This window comes from Lepidochelys kempii, chromosome 1 (genome assembly GCF_965140285.1).
Source record: "Lepidochelys kempii isolate rLepKem1 chromosome 1, rLepKem1.hap1, whole genome shotgun sequence".
In the NCBI taxonomy this organism is placed as follows: domain Eukaryota; kingdom Metazoa; phylum Chordata; order Testudines; family Cheloniidae; genus Lepidochelys; species Lepidochelys kempii.
This window is the reverse complement of record NC_136380.1, coordinates 169,767,874-169,786,639: the sequence shown is the minus strand read 5'-3', so window position 1 is coordinate 169,786,639 and position 18,766 is coordinate 169,767,874. Positions and strand designations below refer to the sequence as shown.

At 40.6% G+C, this 18,766-nt stretch overlaps 1 protein-coding gene across 4 annotated transcripts in view; it reads right to left on the bottom strand.

The window, feature by feature from the left end:
• The window catches only part of APP (amyloid beta precursor protein), a 295,526-nt gene that overhangs the window by 214,553 nt on the left and 62,207 nt on the right, over positions 1 to 18,766 (bottom strand). For all 4 annotated transcript variants that reach the window (XM_073363102.2, XM_073363091.2, XM_073363122.2 and 1 more), the window contains exon 2: positions 7,383 to 7,550. In XM_073363102.2, the coding sequence (XP_073219203.1) occupies positions 7,383 to 7,550 (168 nt within the window). The remainder of the gene's footprint in view (positions 1 to 7,382; positions 7,551 to 18,766) is intronic.

The window sequence follows — 18,766 nt, the reverse complement described above, 5'->3', positions numbered from 1 at the left end:
TTCATGGATCTCAGTGGTTTACAAAGGGCAGGCAAATCTCACCATTTTACAGAGGAGTAAACTGACTAGTTAAGGGTCTTTAAGAAACGCTGGGCACTCCAACTCCCATTAAAGTTAATAGAACCTGGTGGCCTTCTTCATGTGCCCTAAGAGGCAAGCTGAAGATCACACAGCAGGTCAGCTGCATTTGAAGACTAAGGGCAGAACCCAGGTCTCACGATTCCCAGTTCTATGCTCCACTATGCACTTGACCACCCAAAGGAAATTTACTATAATTCGTGGCTTGCTCTTGAAAAATCTAATTTTCAGAAAGATTACTTTGCATTCTGCTCAACTTGGTGCACATTTAATTAGAAAATTTAATATGAAAATGAGCATTCTAACGTGAACTAATTGAATGAAATCATGTCCTATACAAAACTGGATTTATCTGTTACCATCCCTGCATGTCATCTTTACAATACAGTATGAACAAGTTCAGTACAAAGAGCAAAATTAATTCAGTCCTATGAGCTAAATTTATAATGTATTGCAATTACTGGAAATAAGATGCAGTACAGAAGCTATTTTCAATATTGTTAGTAAAGTAAAATGAATGTTCTGCCTGAATCCTTTTTCTAGTAAATCCTTTTTCATAGGAACAGAACCCACTCAAAATTAACTCTCCCTGCGTGAATATATGGCAGCTGCCATCTTCAACATCTGTACATGCGGACATTAAATTGACTCCACAATGAAGGAGCAGCTGTCTCTTCATGCTTCAAGCCAAACTTTAATTAATGGAGTTTAAGAAGAAGCTTTCCCTGTGGACAGGTTATTCCATAACTACTTACTGCAGGATTTTTTTGAGCATTCCTATGAAGCTACTGGTCCTGTATGCTGTCAGAGACAGGACTAGAGGAACTAACAACCCCATTTAATATGGCAGTTTCTATGTCCACAACATTAACTATTCTGGCACTTGTACAGGTATTACCATCCATCTTACAATTAATTCATTTTGATACAGTACTGTTCTACTGATTTGCAGATTAACTGCAGATGAGACCCATACCCAATAAGGGGAGCTGTTATATGGCAGTGAGGAAATGATTTGTAGCAGATAAATTGTTTACTGACAACAGATGTAACTAACTATTTACACTTCTGCAAATGTGTCTCATTCTACCAAGATGCAAGAAAAGTAAAAACTCTGAAATAAATCATTGATATGGGAAGAGTAACCAGCTTTCAAATCTCCCCACTGTATTTTTCCACTAAATGCATCCGATGAAGTGAGCTGTAGCTCACGAAAGCTTATGCTCAGATAAATTTATTAGTCTCTAAGGTGCCACAAGTACTCGTTTTCTTTTTGCGAATACAGACGAACATGTCTGCTATTCTGAAACCTGCTTTCTCTGCTAACTCTCAAAGAAATGTGGTATCTTATGCTACACTGCCCCAAAAGAGATAAGAGAACGACATCTCTCTCCACTCTCAAACCTGCACAATGTACTGTAGTTCTCTGTGTGTTGAAATGGCATAGAAAAATTAACACAGTTTAATTGACTTTACTTATCATCCAAGCATCTTCCATTTCCTCATAAATAGGAATCTTAGCACGTTTAAGGTGTTACCGAACTGTAAGTGCTGCCCAAATATAAAAAAACCCCAACAGTCCCTAAAAGCTCACACTCTAAAAAGATAAGACAGAAAAATCAACATCTTTAGAAAGAGGTGTACACTTCCTTGTTGCTTTAATTCCTCTTTCTGCCTCTGCAACCCCCACCCTCTTCCCTCCTGCCACCTTTATGTCTAGATGCCAAAGTCAACCTAAACTCTCATTCCTGCCATGATGCACCCTCCTGCCAAACTTAGGGCATACGTGTTACAGCCCTTGCTGAGTCTCCTCTAGTACACAATTACCAGTCTTGCGATCCCACAGGCTCTCAAGCCACCTGGTTCTGCACAGTGTCTAGCAATCTATACTGTCTCTGGTTCTGGCCTCTTAGGCAAGCTTCAGGGTTCAGATTCCCTGTCTGGGACCCCTTCCTTGAGATGTAGGACCCTGCAAGTCCAACTTCCCTCATCCCTGACACCAGTGCTGACCTTTCCAGCCCCCCTCATAATTAAGGCAAGCCCTCTCTAGAGGTCCACCCTCATGGGCACTCAAGATTCTGTTTAAACAAAGCACACAAGCCTCACAAAGAAGTTTCTTAAAACACACGTGTAACCACATCTTACTTTACTCTTAAAAAGCATACTAGAATTACAAATCTATGGAGAAAACACACACACACACCTGAATGCAATTCCCTTCCCCAGTGTCCTCTCTATTCTTGAGTCTTTTGGGGGTTTTTAAGGTGCTTCCTGCCCCCACACCTTCTTTCACGGACAGCCATGAGGCATTCCAAGTGGTTCCTTCGTACGGAGATAGACAGCTTTGTCTTCTTGGGTCCTGTGAACTGCTAGACGGTTGCTTAAGAGGTGTAGGAGGCAAGGCTTCAAGAAGCAAGCTGAATGTCCCGCAGTTCAAATGGGCAATTAGCAGCCCCTTCCACCTTCCCATCCAGGTGGTCATGAAGGAACAAATCAGTCTTCAGAGGGAGGTCTGGGAGCTTAAAATGGGAAGCCCCCAGCCCTTTTTTTGATTGCACAGCTAGAAACTATGGATGCTGGTATCCATCTGCAGAGCCTGAAGAGGTTTTGGGCAAGGTAGGTATTGAAAAAGGATAGGCACAGCCACTGTCACCACCTGCCCAACAAACAGATAGCTGATTTTGCCTAGGAGGCAACTAGTGATCTCCCCATCTCATCCTCTGAAGACTCTTGTTCTACCTGAGAGAGAAGAGATTTTGTTATGTGGGAGAACAAGTAACATTGTTCTGGGGTGATCCTCCTCGAGTTGTGTAAAGAATAGAAAATAGGTAGCAGAAGGGACTGAAGACAGACTCTTATCTGGACCAACCCACTAACTCGTCCTCTCCAGGGCACTCCGTATCTAACAGGAGGAAAATGAAGGATGAGATTTTTTTTCCTGCTCCTGGGTCAGAGAAGACAATGAAAGATGGGGCCAGGAAGCCCACCCGCTGAGGAGGTGGAGAGCTTTTGAGAAGTTCTTTTGGAGGAGAAACCAAAAGATTCCTTTATAAAGGAAAATAGGAAGGCAACACAGGCCCCCTTGATCCCAGCACCCACTCCTAGATGAGGAGACAAGGAGAGGAGGGAGCCCTACTTTCAACATGTAATCTTGCAAACTCCTGCCTGACACCGGCGTTTTCTTTGTAAGTTACCTTCTTGGGTATCTAGAAGGGCTTGTAAGCTGTTCCACTGAACCTTTGGTGACCTACTTTAGTAGAGCGTGTTCATCTAGATTTTAGCCACTCACATTCATGCTTGGGCCTGGAGCTACCACAGCAAGATCACAGCATGAGCAGAAAGGAAGAGGGAGCATGGGCAGAACAGACCTGCTTCTGAAGATTTCAGGGGAGCAACACCTGAGGGACAGCTTTCTCCATGAGGAAATTTTCTTTGTCCTCATCTGCATTATGTCACTCCAAATCTCTCCTGAGACCTGGAAGAAAGATGGTGCCTCAGCAGAGAGGTACCAGGATCCGCTGCTCATAATGAGGCAGGAGGAACATCTGGGGAAGCTGTCTGTATGCCAAGAGAAGATGGAACTGACCACAAACAGTATATCCAAGACTGGTTACCACCCGTCTGATTGACAAAGAAGGTAGAATTAATCTCCCTCTACACTGGTGGAAGACACACCCCAAAAGTAGCATCAGTTCATTAGGTAGGAGAGAAGCATGGGCAACAGAAAGAAAAAAGGAGGTGGTTTCATTTGGCAAAAGGACTCTGAACGGAGATAATATTATTAGTTGGCGCACAGTTTATGTGTAAAATGTACCACATCTCAGCCTTAATGCTTTATTGCTTCCCTGCTAACAGGAAAACTGAAAGTGTGCCCAATTCCCGTGTCTGATTTGCAGTAGTGTCTTGCTCTTTAATCAGCAGAAGGAAAAGGGACAAAAGAAAGAGAATCTCACCTATAAGTCTCCTCCTCGGGGAAACAAAGAGTATTGGAGTGTCAGGAAATCAGGGCTTCTAGACAGGAGCTGAACAGTGAGTCTAGCTTACATTTCTATATTTACTATCACATCTCTTCAGATTTTCTGTTATATCAATTCTTTTATCTGAGCTTCCCATTTCTCTTTTCACTAGACTGAGTTGGTTTTCTAGTAAACTGTTAGTTTCCATTTTATCAACTATAATCATTTGCTCAATGTTTTTAATAAAAATTTTGAGAACTGTTGATAAATTTCATTATTTTTTGAAAAATTTTCATTGTATTTGTCAAGTTTTTAAAAAAAAAAAAAAAGTAGCTACACTTTGATTAAAAAAAATATTTTAAAACTTTGGACCAGCTCTAAAAATTGTAAAGAATACGTTGGCCTCCCACCCCAAGACTTGCACCCATGCACCTGTCAGCTCCCAGGGTAGTATACAACACTGAGGGTAGCAGAGCTATATGAAACCTTCCTCTCTGTTGCAGGTCTAGGTCATGGACAGTATCTCAGTGACTCGGCCTGGTGCTTTTCCTTCTCCCCTGCTCATCCTTCCTCCACTAGCAGGTTATAGTCTGCCACTTTATAAGGAAAGAAGTGGAACGGGGTAGAACAGCCAGCAGATGACTTCTTGGAGACAAATGGAAAGCCTAACTTGCCCCACTTTAGCAGAAGGCAGGGCTTATATTCCCCTCCACTATTTTCTCAAGTGTCAGCAGAACCCTTGCTTCCCCTTTAAGTGGCATGCATTTATTATCCCTACCATCACCATGCTCATATGAGACAAGGGAACCACCAGCTGCCTCCCATAATCAGTCTACCACTGCTGGAGCCAGAGGGGACTTAGGATAGGAGGATAATGAGGTAACATAGTCCTGTGGATAAGACACCAGTCTGGAGCAAAGGAGACCAGGGTTCTATTCTTGGCTAAACCACTGATCTGCTGCAACAACCTGGGCAAGTCACTTCACCTTTCTCTTCCCCCACCCACCTTTTGTCTGTCTATTTAGACTGCAAGCTCCTTGGGACAGAAACTACTTCTCACTATGTATTTGTGCCTCACCCAGCACAATAGTGCTGTGATAATGGCCAGGGCCACTGTAAAACAATCTCCCTCTCACAATTGAGATTCTCAGCAGAGAAGCAGCTTCTAATTCAGCCTACTCCTGGTCATTATAGGGTACCCTCCCAAAACATTCACAGGCAAGTTTGGACGGTGTCAGACATGAAATACGATCTAAAAATTAAAGTACTGAAGTGTTACTTAGTATCCAGCAGCAGCAGAAGCCTGGGGTTTAATTTATGGCCTTGTCTTAGATCTAGTTGAACCCGCACTTTTAGACACTCACCAGACTGCTGTTAGAGGATCCAAATACTTAATTAAGCCTCCAGAATCTGAACAGGGTCCAGGCACTGCTCTGCCTGGGATCTCTACACACACACTCAGGATGTAAATTTTCTAGTTGGCATCCCCACTACTCCTGAGAGCTGAGTTCTTACAGTCCAATTACCTAGTCCCTGGGACCAGAATGCTAGCCATGAGGGCACTCTGGATTTAAATTTACCTCTTATGCGGCATACGATAGGGGTAGCAAGTAATACACACAGGATTCTGAAACATACAGCATAGCATGGCCCCCTGTTTCTCCAGACACTAAGCACAAAGGCTACATTTTGTTATCCATTACTGTCTGGTGTAATTCTGTTCTCCAGGAGAAATACGCATTTCTGGATAATTTTTTCCCCCTTTAAGTTTGACTTCTAGTTGTTTTTAATTAAAAATTTCCTTGGACATATTTTACCATGCTGGACATCAAAATTCAGTTTATTTTCATTCTTATTATCTTACACTTTCCATTTTTTTATTTTTAATCCTTTCATTAGCTCTTTTAGCATGCATAACTAGAACATCAGGCCACTATAGGGTTATGCCTTGAAATTTCCTAATTGTATTACTTCTGTTATCTGCTTTAAAAAAAGTTATGTTTTTTGTTTATTTTTTTAAGTCTTAATACTTTCACTGACTTTTATCCCAGTGGGCAATATCAAGATATAGTTCCATTGTCTGACTTTTGTTTCCTTATTTTTTAATTTCTTTTCCTAGTTTCATTATATATAAAAACTGGTTACATACAAGTCCCAAGGAAGCCAACAAAAGACTAAAAGATGCCTTTTGAAAACAGATACGAAGCCCATGCTTTTCAAAGCCAAGGCATCATGAATGATTTGGCTTTGAAAAGCATGGGCTTCGTATCTGTTTGCCTAAACAAATTTCATGAATCATTTTAATATGGATTTTGGTACAGAAGAGAGCACTAGGAGCGAAAAATCATTGTTGCTGCCAAGGCATTACATTTGCAAGAAAAAAAATCCCAAACCCAAACACCTTACAGAATTATATATGTGACCCAAAAGCCACAATAAAAAAAATACATGACAAGAAAAATCACTGCACGGAGTACAAAGGACACCTGACTGGTAGGTAGATATGGATCAGGGCACTGAAGAAAATTCAAATACTGAACTATTTTGCTTTTTAGAGAGGGATTTTTGCAAGAATTAGAGTGACATTTAGGGGGTAAGCTCTGAAATATTTTCTTTTTGGAAGGCAGTGGCCTGTGTTTAAAAAAAAAGGAAGTCTGGATGAGAAGGCAGAGGGATTAAAACAGCAGCTCAAGCTGTGCTCTTTTCTTTCATGACATGAAAACCACATTTTCTCTTCCACTTGTCACACACTGGTGCAAGGTTATCATATTATCACAGCATGGGGACAAAACAAAATTAGATACACAATCTGTTCACAGGACTTGAGCGAGTGGACAATAAGTTTCTGCTCTCAAACACCAAATCATTTGTTGTGACTTCATTTGCAGTGCAAGCTTTCTACTAAAAAATCCTCAAATGATTCATTGTGCCACAGAAACAAATAGCTGTGGGTTGACCTGATGTATATTTGTGGAGTGCTCCAATGTCATTAAGGTTATCAGAACTCAATCCCTCAAAATATGCCTAGCAGGAGCTCTGATATTAATATTAATAAACAGTACTTCTTCAGCATTTTTAATCTTCAAAGAGCTTTGCAAACAATTAGTTCATTGTACAGGGAATGCACTTAGTAAGAGGAGGAGGATTGACTTACTTTACTCTCAAATAGCCTCTTCAGCCACTGCTTGGAGCAGGGTTGACAGGCTTTCGAGAGATGAAAACTAGATGAAAGGGCAAGGCAATGGAGCAGCGAAGAGTAAGATCCTAGTGGATTCAACACTTAAGCAAAAGTTCTATTTACGTGCCTGAAAAAAACCCATTAAATTATCTGTTAAACTAGGAACTTACTTCCTGGCAATACTGCAGAATCCCTTCTTTTGTGCCAATGCAGGTCTTGGTCCCTGAGGGGTCAGATTCCCATTTTCCATTCTGAACATTCATATGCATATTGAGTTTGCCACAAAACATGGCAATTTGAGGCTCTGCCAACAAGCCAGCGTTTCCATCAGTAGGCACCTGGAAATAGGAGGAGAACATTGTTATTAATTATTGAAATTTCAATCCAAGGTGGTAACAGTTCAAATGAACTGGAATCAATAATTTCTGCTAGTCTATGCACAGAGATTTGGGAGATTAAAACAAAAATCTCTTGAGTAATTCAACACACAACGAACGCAAGACATGAGAGGTTTTAAATTGAAAACTCTTTGGGGCAGGGATTGAATTCACTGTCAGCTTGTCTAGACTAGGATAAAAGACATATGTAGTTAACACACACTGGGTAACAAACATGTTTTAACTTCAGCTGATCAAAAATGGGGAAAGTTTTCATAAAACTTTGGCCCCTTTTTATTAAAAAAAACTCTGAAAATTTTCAACCAGCTCTATTTAAATTAACACTTTTTAAACACTTCTGTAGACAGGATAAGGCATATTTTAATATATGTTAGCTGGTACGATAGAGGTGAACCCAAGCTTCCACCGAAGTTTCTAAAATACAGTTTACCTGGACTACACAAGACACTTAAAATGTGCTAGCTAAAATGTGTTAGCAAACACATTTTAAAAATACATTTCTTATCCTACTGTGGGCAAGCCCAATATGTCTTTACAATGCTTGGTACCCTGGGCCCCCCCGTCTACTTGAAGCATCTAGGTGTTAACAGAGTACAAATGACGAACAAAAATTAATACCACCCCCCTCCCCCAATGCCTGTGTAATTGCTGAAGGGAGTCACATGTGATGTTGTGTAGACTCTATTTGATATATATATATATATATATATATATATATATATGAATGAATGAATGAATGAATGAATGAGTCAACAACCACAACAAAAAACCTTAAAGTTGTTATATCATAACTATTCACTGGGGCACAGTTAAAGATGGCCTGTGGAGCTTTATTTAGAAATTCCCTCATTTTTAAATTATTTTTCCTGTAATGATGTCATTTTATATTAATAGGATATTTACATAAAACTTTAAATATCTGAAAGTTTGTGTTTGGCCATTTATATATATGCATCTTACATTCAGATACCATGTGAACCCCCAAGAATTTCTAAATGCCTTATAAACCAGTGCTTTCAGAGACTGCCATATGTTCTATAAACATCCTTCTGTCTAGAACTTGTCTCCTTAAGTAACTCAGTACTGAACTTCTTCAAAGCTGAAATCACCCTCAAGATGCTGATTGTGCAGTGAAACCATGTGACAGGAGACAAATCAGTTGTTTGAAATGAAAGAATCAGCAGATACATTAACCACAATGTTACTAACTGAAGGCAAACTCTGGCAAGAATACAATGGAAACAGATGTCGAACATCAGCATCAGAGGGTATTACCTTCCAGCAGGGAGTACAGATGGATCTAAGCATCTGTGTTGAGCAGCACTCTAAGTATTAGGAGGTTGAAAAATTAAGCAGACACACCAAGTGGTGAGCCCAAAATGGAAGAAAGATCTCCCATAAAAGTTCTGGGCCAGCACTGTAGCAAAAAGCCGAACATAGCCTTCCTTCTGCCCCTCACAACTGTCCTTTCCATCACATCACATAGGTGAGAGGTTTATCGTAGGAGTGGGTGGATTAGGTTCTGTGGCCTGCATTGTGCAAGAGGTCAGACTAGATGATCATAATGGCCCCTTCTGACCTTAATATCAATCTATGAATCACATCAGACATTTGCACTATCAGGCATGCATGATTCTCCCACCCTCACCTCCACCCAGCCCTCACATTTAGGGGTTGACTCATGTACTCATGATATGGCAGTTGCTATGATTCAGACAACCAAGTTTTTCATATACAAATACAAATGGAGGTTTTCACTGCCCTCAAGCTCACTTGCATTCATGTAAAGGTACAACTTGCATCACATGCTCATTTCTATTCTGTGGAGCAGTACAGGAAAGTAAAAAAAAACTTGGCTGTTATGAAAACAGACCTATGTGATCCTCTAAGCCAGTGTTTCCCAATCTTCTTCCACCGCTTGTGCAGGGACAGGCCGGGCTGGTTTGTTTACCTGCCGCATCCACAGGTTCGGCCAACTGCAGCTCCCACTGGCTGCGGTTCGCCGCTGCAGGCCAATGGGGGCTGCAGGAAGTGGCACGGGCTGAGGGACGTACCAGCTGCCACTTCCCACAGCCCCCATTGGCCTGGAGCAGCGAACCGCAGCCAGTGGGAGCCACAATCAGCAGAACCTGTGGACATGGCAGGTAAACAAACCGGGCCGGCCCGCCAGGGGCTTTCCCTGAACAAGCGGCAGAACAAGTTTGGGAAACACTGCTCTAAGCTGCTACAGTTAGTAGCTTTTCTGATCCAACTTTTGCTTTAGGATGAAGGAAGAGATTTCCAAATAATCTCCCCACCATGCACCCCTTACCATTTTTGAGTCTGCCTCCAGATCACTTTGGTGTTTGTTGTTTCACATAGTTTATCCAAGCAGGGTAAATTGACAAGATTCTTATAACTGAGGCCCAAAAGTTTAACAAACAACAATACCTAGCTCTCACATAGTACTTTTCATTACTAGATCTTCAAAGTGTTTTACAAAGGAATTCAATATCATTAATCCCATTTTACAGATGGGGAACTGAGTCACAGAGAGATCACCCAGTAGGTGAGTGGCAGAGAAAAGAACCAAACCTAGGGGTTCCAAATCCCAGATTAGTGTGCTATTTGCTAGACCACACTGCCTTCAGTGTGTACAATAACGTCTGAACATCACTGAAACTGATCAGTATCTTGTGTATTTCACCTTCCTGTTATTTAGGTCCCTATTAATAGATTACCTTTCCTTGCCAGCAAAGTGCCATGGTAAGGCACAAACTTTTTAAGCAGCAGTAAAATGAAAGTGATGTGACACCCTGATAACTTGCATCCAAGAGTTTTTAAAGAGCTGGCTGAGCAGCTCATTGGAGCATTAATGCTGATTTTCAATAAGTCTTGGGGCACTTGGTAAGATCCAGAAGATTGCAAGAAAGCTAACGTTCCAATTTTTAAAAAAGGTAAACGGGATGACCAGAGTAATTATAGGCCTAATAGCGATCCCCGGCAAGACATGGAGGAGCTAATATGGGCCTTGATTATTAAAGGAGAGTAACATAATTAATGCAAATCAACATGGGTTTATGAAAAATAGATCTTGTAAAACTAACTTGATATTTTCTAGTTTGACAACAAGTTTGGTTGATAAAGGTAATAGTGCTGATGTAATGTTCTTAGACATGAGTAAGGCATTTGACTGGGTACACATATGACATTTTGACTAAAAAACTAGAATGATATTAAATTAACAAGGCCACATTAAATAAATAGATTAAAAACTGGCTAACTGATAGGTCTCAAAATGTATTTCTACTCGGGGTATCATTGCTGAATAGGTGTGTTTCCAGTGGGGTCCCACAGGGTTTGCTTTTGGGCCTTACACAATTTTACATATTTATCAATGATCTTGAAGACAACATAAAATCATCACTGACAAAATTTGCAGATAAGACAAAAATTGGGGGAGTGGTAAATAATGAAAAGGACAGGTCACTGATTCAGAGCGATCTACATCATTTGGTAAACAGAGCACAAGCAAACAATATGCATTTTAATACAACTAAGTGGAAATGTATATATCGAGGAACAAAGAATATAGGCCATGTCTACAGAATAGGGGACTCTATTCTGGGAAAGAGTGACTCAGAAAAAGGATTTGGAGGCTGTGGTGGACAATCAGCTGAATATGAGCTCCCAAAGTGACGCTGTGGCCAAAAGAGCTAATATGACCCTGGGATGCATAAACAGGGGAATCTCAAGTAGGAAGAATGAGTTTATTTTACCTCTGTATTTGACACTGGTGAGACCACAGCTGAAAGAATATGTCCGGTTCAGATGCCCACAATTCAAGAAGGATGTTGATAAATTGGAGAGGGTTCAAAGAGCTACGAAAATGGTGACGGCATTAGAACGTATGCCTTATAGTGACAGACTCAAGGAGCTCACTCTAGTTATCTTAACAAAGAGAAGGTTAAAGGGTTATTTGAGTACAAATATCTCCATGGGGAACAAATACTTAATAATGGGCTATTCAATCTAGCAGAGAAAGATGTAATATGATCCAATGGCTGGAAGCCAAAGATAGACAAACAAAATGGAAATAAGCCACACATTTTTAATGGTAAGGGTAAGTAACCATTGGAACAGATTATCAGGAGTCACAGTGGATTCTCATCACTTATAATTTTTAAATCAAGTTTGGATGTTTTTCTAAAAGATCTGCTCTAGGAATTATTGTGGCGAAGTTCTATGGCCTGTGTTATACTGGAGGTCAGACATTCTCAAAAACGTAGACCGTGGATGACCAGCGGTCCGTGAGCTCCATTCAGGCGGTCCACGGATAGTTCCCTCTAAGGTGTGCGCCTGGGTGGCCGCACACAAGAGAATGAAGGGCCACTCACCTAATTAGTGGAGCCAGGACCCTGGAGAAGATGCACATGTAAGGTGAGGTGGTGGCCTTGTGGGGAATAGGGGGTTGGTGGGAGAGAGCAGTGGGGTGAGGAGAGAGGGTGGGGGGAATTTGGGACGTGAAGGGCTGCGGCGGCCAGATAAATAGACAACTTTCCCCAGCTCCAGAGCTGCGGTTGTTGGGGAGAAAAGGCCCTCCTTCCCAGCCTCAGCCCTGTGGCTGCTGTGGCAGGGGAGAGACCTCCTCTTCTTCCCAGCCCCAGCTCGGGGGCTGCCACAGCAGGGGAAAGAGGGCACATCCATCACATTAGAAAAGTAAGGCTACTGATATTAAAATGCAAGTTGTGTGCTTTTATTTGTAGAACAAAAAAAGGTAATTATTATTAAGGGTTTTTTTATATAGCACTTTTATCCAAAGCACTTTACAACAGTTAGTTAACGGTACAAACAACATTTGGAAAGATCATTAAGTGGTCCACCGAGAGCCTCAGCAATTTTCAAGTGGTCCGTGAAAAAAAAAGTTTGAGAACCACTGCATTAGATGATCACAATAGTCCCTCTGGCCTTGGAATCTAAGAAAATATGAATCACCAGTGGCTGCATACTAAAATGTATTTTCACTCTAATGTTCTCAGACAAAGGAGAGAAAAAAAAACAGTTGTAAAACCTAAAAGGTGACATGATCAGTTTGGGGCTGGGATGAAGGAGAATACTTCAGAAGGCTACAATCCTAGAATTTAACTTTTAAAATAACCAGGATTTGATCATTTCATCACTCAATCATTATCTCTGTTCAAAAGTCAGCAAGAGTCAGCAGACATCTCCTTAACACTACTAAAGCCAACCACAGACTTCACACACCTCCTCCTTCCACCACTACACACGCACACACACACACACAAAATATTATTTCAAAGTCTTCTTGATTATCATCAAGATCAGGGCTTGTCTTCACTACGGGGGTAAGTCGACCAAAGTTATGCTCCTCCAGTTATGTGAACAACAGACTAACACGGCTGCTACTCTGAAACCTGTCATAGCTGGAGTCGATGTAGCTTAGGTCGACTTACCCTGGTGTCTTCACTGTGCTGCATTGACTGGAGGCGCTCTCCGGTTGACTTCCCTTACTCTTTTCGGAGAACTGGAGTACTGTAGAGCACTCTGCTGTCAATTTAGTGTCTTCGCTAGACCCCCTAAATCGATCCCTTCTGCATTGATTGCAGCAGTGTCAATCTCCCCATAGTGAATACCAGCCTTCTGTATAAAACACTGTAAAAGCCAGAGACTTCTTTCATTTCAAGAAGTTACCATCATTCTATTATCTGCAGAGTTAGTTCTAAACAAAAGAATATCATAGCATATAAAAAAAAAAAGATGAAGATGAGAAAGTCTTGGATTAAGAGACTAGAGGATGTGATTTTACAGGGAAGGGTTTTCCATTCGTGTTCTACAGGAAATCTCAGTCTGGTTGAAAAACAGCTACCTGTAAAGGCTTTCATGGTATAACTGCAAATTTTACAGAAATCAAATTGAAAAGTCAAAAGGAAAAATCTACTTGCTAATTATTAGTAAAGATGAGAGGCTTGTAGTTAATAAGGTACCAGGAGGCAAATGGATGGTAACCACTCAGTTTAACATAGTTTCTTAATCGAAGATCTGAAATGGTCAAGTATGTTATTTCAGATCCAAGTATTTAGAACATAAAAGTTAATTTTAAGGCTCAGTAACATCTCTTAGGTCTTGTCTACACTGCACTCTAAAGTGCACCAGCGGTTGTGATTTGTAAAGCACTCTAAGGAGCTGCACCCTACCAGCCCAGATACGACCCTGTTGGTGCCCTCTAAAAGCTACCCAGTCTGTGTATGTCGTTAACATGAGCTAAATACTGTTTAGAGAGCACCAGCAGGTTTTCCACAGGGCAATTAGAGCTCTACATATTACAACATGTTACATATCACATGCCTTTAGTGTGATAGTGATATCACATGCCTCTGTACTGCCAGCTCCTTCTAGACAAGCCCTTACTCAGCCAGAAACCACTGCAATAAACAAATCCATCCCTTCCTTAAGGTTAAAGCACAGTTTAACTTTGAAAATTATACATCTAAAATATTCATGATTATGATCTGAACAGTTCAGCAACACTGATAATGTCTGTGTTAACTGTATATGTATTGTAGTCAAGAGTTAATTAGTATAGCCATGCCAGTTCAAACTACGGAAAGCAGAACGTTTTCATGACTTGTTTTAGTAATTTGATTAGCCAGTAAAAATAATCCTACCCACCACAAGCCAAAGACAAGGTGAAAGATGTGCCTGCATATTAAATTTCTAGTTTGTCAGAAAAATGAAAAAAGCATGATGCTTCATAAGGGCACTAAAACAATCATGAACTTCCCTAATGCACATTTATGAGATGGTGTAATTTTAACAAAAAAGAAACCTGTCGAGAAGAGTTGATTGGGAAGACTGGGATTCTCTGTAAATGATTAAAGTTCATATATCATGCCAACTATGGAATGATTTCTATTTATCTCTATTAAAAATCAGTGATTAAAGGAAATTGTATCAAATCTTTAGGAAGAAAGAACTGAAAACGTATTTTTCTCTGAAAACCTGGAGGATTATTTTACACAGGCTTCTTCACGGGAGACCTACAAATACTTGCCTCAGTATTTAGGTTACAAATATGTCACATTTGATATACTCATCTGTAGGGCCCTCCCTAATTCACGGCCACTAAAAACGTGTCACGGACTGTGAAATCTGGTCTTCTCCCATGAAATCTGGTCTCGTGTGCTTTTACATCTATACTATACAGATTTCACGGGGGAGACTAGCGTTTCTCAAATTGGAGGTCCTGGCCCAAAAGGGAGGTACAGTGGGGTAGCGGTATTGCCACCCTTACTTCTGTGTTGCCTCCTGAGCTGGTCGGCCGGAGAGCAGCAGCTGGCAGTCAAGTGCCCAGCTCTGAAGGCAGCGCCCCGCCAGCAGCAGCACAGAAGTAAGGGTGGCGATACCAAACCATGCCATCCTTCCTTCTGCGCTGCTGCCTTCAGAGGTGGGCAGCCGGAGCGGCGGCTGCTGACTGAGGGCCCAGCTCCACAGGCAGCGGTGCAGAAGTAAGGGTGGCAATACCCTACCAGGCCATCCCTACTTCTGCGCTGCGGCTGGCAGCGGCTCTGCCTTCAAAGCCGAGCTCCTGGCCAGCAGCCACCACTCTCCAGCTGCCCAGCTCTGAAGGCAGTACTGCCGCCAGCAGCAGCAGCACAGAAGTAAGGGTAGCAGTACCACATCCGCCCCCCCCCAATAACTCTGAGAACCCCCGCAACTCCCCTTTGGGTCAGGATCCCTACAACCACAACACCGTGAAATTTCAGATTGAAATAACAGAAATCATTAAATTTACAATTTTTTAAAACCTTATGGCCATGAAATTTGGTAGGGCCCTACTCATCTGTGATCCTTGAAACATTAGAATTCATGAACAGGGGTCTAGTTTTACTAATCAAGTCCAAGTGGATAACATGTAACCCACATTATTACAAAATCCTCTAATTACCCACTGCATATTCATCTCTTAAAAAGGAAATGGACTTACTGCTGGATTCCATAAGTCTGACTACTTCCATAGCACAACTGAGAAATGCAGGGGGAGAGGGAAGAGGAGAAGTAACATATTATATTTTACACACACACACAGAGCTTTCTATTTCTGTTTGGCATGTATGCATATCCAGTCTATGGCATTACAGTTTATTATTTTATAATAGATATAGGAAATGGAATCTCTTTTAGTTTCTACATTCTGTAATAAAATTTCAATGAAATAAACTTGTAAAAAAATTAGTCTTCATTTCATATGGATCATCCAGTTTATAGGAGAATTCCCTTGCTCTTGAATTTTCTGGTGACCTTCTTCAATTTAAAACTCATAGTAAAATCTTGTTTGAAGTTGTGTTGTAGTCATGCTGGTCCCAGGTTATTAGAGACAAGGAAGATGACCTAGAACCAACTTCTGTTGGTGAACAAGACATGCTTTAGAGCTTACTCAGCGCTCTTCTTCAGGTCTAAGAATTTTTCAAGACTTCAGTAACATTTCCTGAAGGAGGCTCAGCTTTCAAAACTCTGATAAACACTGATATCAAAGATATTGGGAGAGACAGAGGTTGAAAAGTGACAAGCCAGTTGCATTTCCCATAATTACAACTACAGTATGGAGTGACCCATGTTTTGGGCTATAAAATAAGAAATAAGAGTTGTATTAATGTAATTATTTCTCTAGTTTTATGTGCAACAATGATAATTTACAACTGTGTTTTGTTCTAGCACATATGCCATTTGCGTCACTTCACAAAATCCTTTGTCCATCCTTCTAATCAATGGCATTACCTTGTTTCTGTTATCGCAAACCACAACTGTCTTCCATTCAGTGTGTCCAGAATGCTAGTAGCAAAACATGCTGTGTGAAAGCCACTAGGTTAAGCTTTGCACAGATTTTGGCAAAACTGTTCAATGAATCCACACACAAATTTCAAAACTTCCTCAGCCTTACTTTGCATTTCTACTTTACGGGCAGCATTATCTCCCGTAAATGTAAACAAACTTGTTTGTCTTAGCAAATGGCGGAACAAGAAGTAGGACTGCATGGACTTGTAGGCTCTAAAGTTTTACATTGTTTTGCTTTTGAGTGCAGTTATGTAACAAATCAAAATCTACATTTGTAAATTACACCTTTACAATAAAGGGATTGCACTACAGTACTTGTATTAGGTGAATTGAAAAATACTATTTCTTTTGTCATTTTTACAGTGCAATTAAAAAGAATAATATAAAGTGAGCACTGTTCACTTGGTATTCTGTGTTGTAATAGAAATCAATATATTTGAAAATGTAGAAAAACATCCAAAAATCTTTAATAAATTTCAATTTGTATTCTATTGTTTAACAGTACAATTAATCACGATTAATTTTTGAGTTAATCATGTGAGTTAACTGCTATTAAATCGACAGCCCTAATTCTAATATTAAAAACATATCAACTCCTCACATCTCTCTGCTGGAGGTCCTTGGAAAGATTTTTTTTGCAGGTGGGTGGCTGGAACTGGACTTATAAATGGATCTTTAGAAAATGGAAGGGCATAGCCTCAGCTACAGCTCATCCTAGCTCAATCTGAGTGAAAGGGGATGCCAATTCTTAGATTAGCAGCCATGGAAATCACAATGGCAGCGGCATCATGCTATTTGCTCCACTACATTCTTGTGACATTTCAGTTTGCTGTTTCCTTCAGGGACTTGACTGTTAAAAAATGCACCGCAAAGTAAGAAACTGAAATTGAATTTAATGAAGGAACTTATTTATTACATATACTTACTTCAAAGTAAACAATCATTTATTTTAATTAGCAGTAGTGCTGGTATATTTAAACAGAATGCTCTCCTTAGTTTACATTTACTTCTTTTGACTCTATGGTTTTGTTTGTGCTTTTAATACATAATAAGCAGCACATATACATTAAAATATCCAATGAAAACCTGTCACCAAGATACTTCCCCATTAACCTTTCTGCTGATGCCCTACAGCTGAATTCAAGAAAATTCTGAAGACTTCAAATTAAACATTCTGCTTCAAATCAGATTCTGTTGCACTGGAGTAAAATGGCACACCTCATTACTAAGGCCCTACTGAATTTACAATTTTGCGGAAATAGTTGATGCCGCAATATTAGACTTCCCCTGCAATTCTGACAGCAGGAGCTCTTGCTGTCAGCCCCAGGGGGCCAGTGGCAGGGGCTCACACTGTCAGCTCTTCCAAATTACCACAAATAATAAAGGTTCTTTATTACTTTTCTGGGATTTTCCATGTCTTGTCCGCAACTCAGTCACAATTATTTGACAATCATCCCACGATTCAAGTAGGACCTTACTCATTACCAATTAAAGTAACAGTAATGTGAGCACCAAAGAGCTTTCCAATTTAAATAAAATTAGGATTCACTAGTTCTAACAAACTGGTAAAAATACTGCCTCCATTGTGTTCCATACTACTGTTTGGTTTAAGATGGGGGAAATTGGACCCACAGAGCAAGTGAAATCCCCATTGAGAACAATGTAGCACACCAACTTTGAATTCCAGTTTATTCCTGTTCAGTAAGACCAATCAAAACCCCACATTTTTCTCTTTACTTCCTTCTAGTTAACATCCTGTTTGCTGTTCATGCTCTCTCTCACATGCCTAATAAGTGACCATTAACATATGAACATACCTAGTGTAATCTTCTTTTTAATATGCTAACTATGCTGAATTCTGAATTAATAATTGACTGCATGCAAATATCTTACCTTATGTTTTAGTTCAGATCATTTATTCAGCATAGCAGCTGCTTCCAGAAAAATCAAACCCTCAGTGTCTCGTCTAACCCTTCATTCAAGAGAGTTCACAAGTCAGCACCTCTGACTCATTAACTAGGATGCCTTATGGTTTTAAATCCATTTCCCTATTTAGCTCCTTCCTGCTGAGGCAGTTCAGCCATAAACTTACCTTTCCCTTAAATTAACTGCTCTAAAGCCAGCCTCTTACACCCAATGGTAAAAGGTCAAGACTTCCACTTTTTGCCCCACAAGACTGTACACATGTGGTAGAAAGAGACAAAACTCCAGGCTATCAAAGCCCTGGCTGGGATGATTTAGTTGGTCTTGGTCCTGCTTTGAGCAGGGGATTGGACTAGACCTCCTGAGGTCTCTTCCAACCCTAATATTCTATGATTCTATCA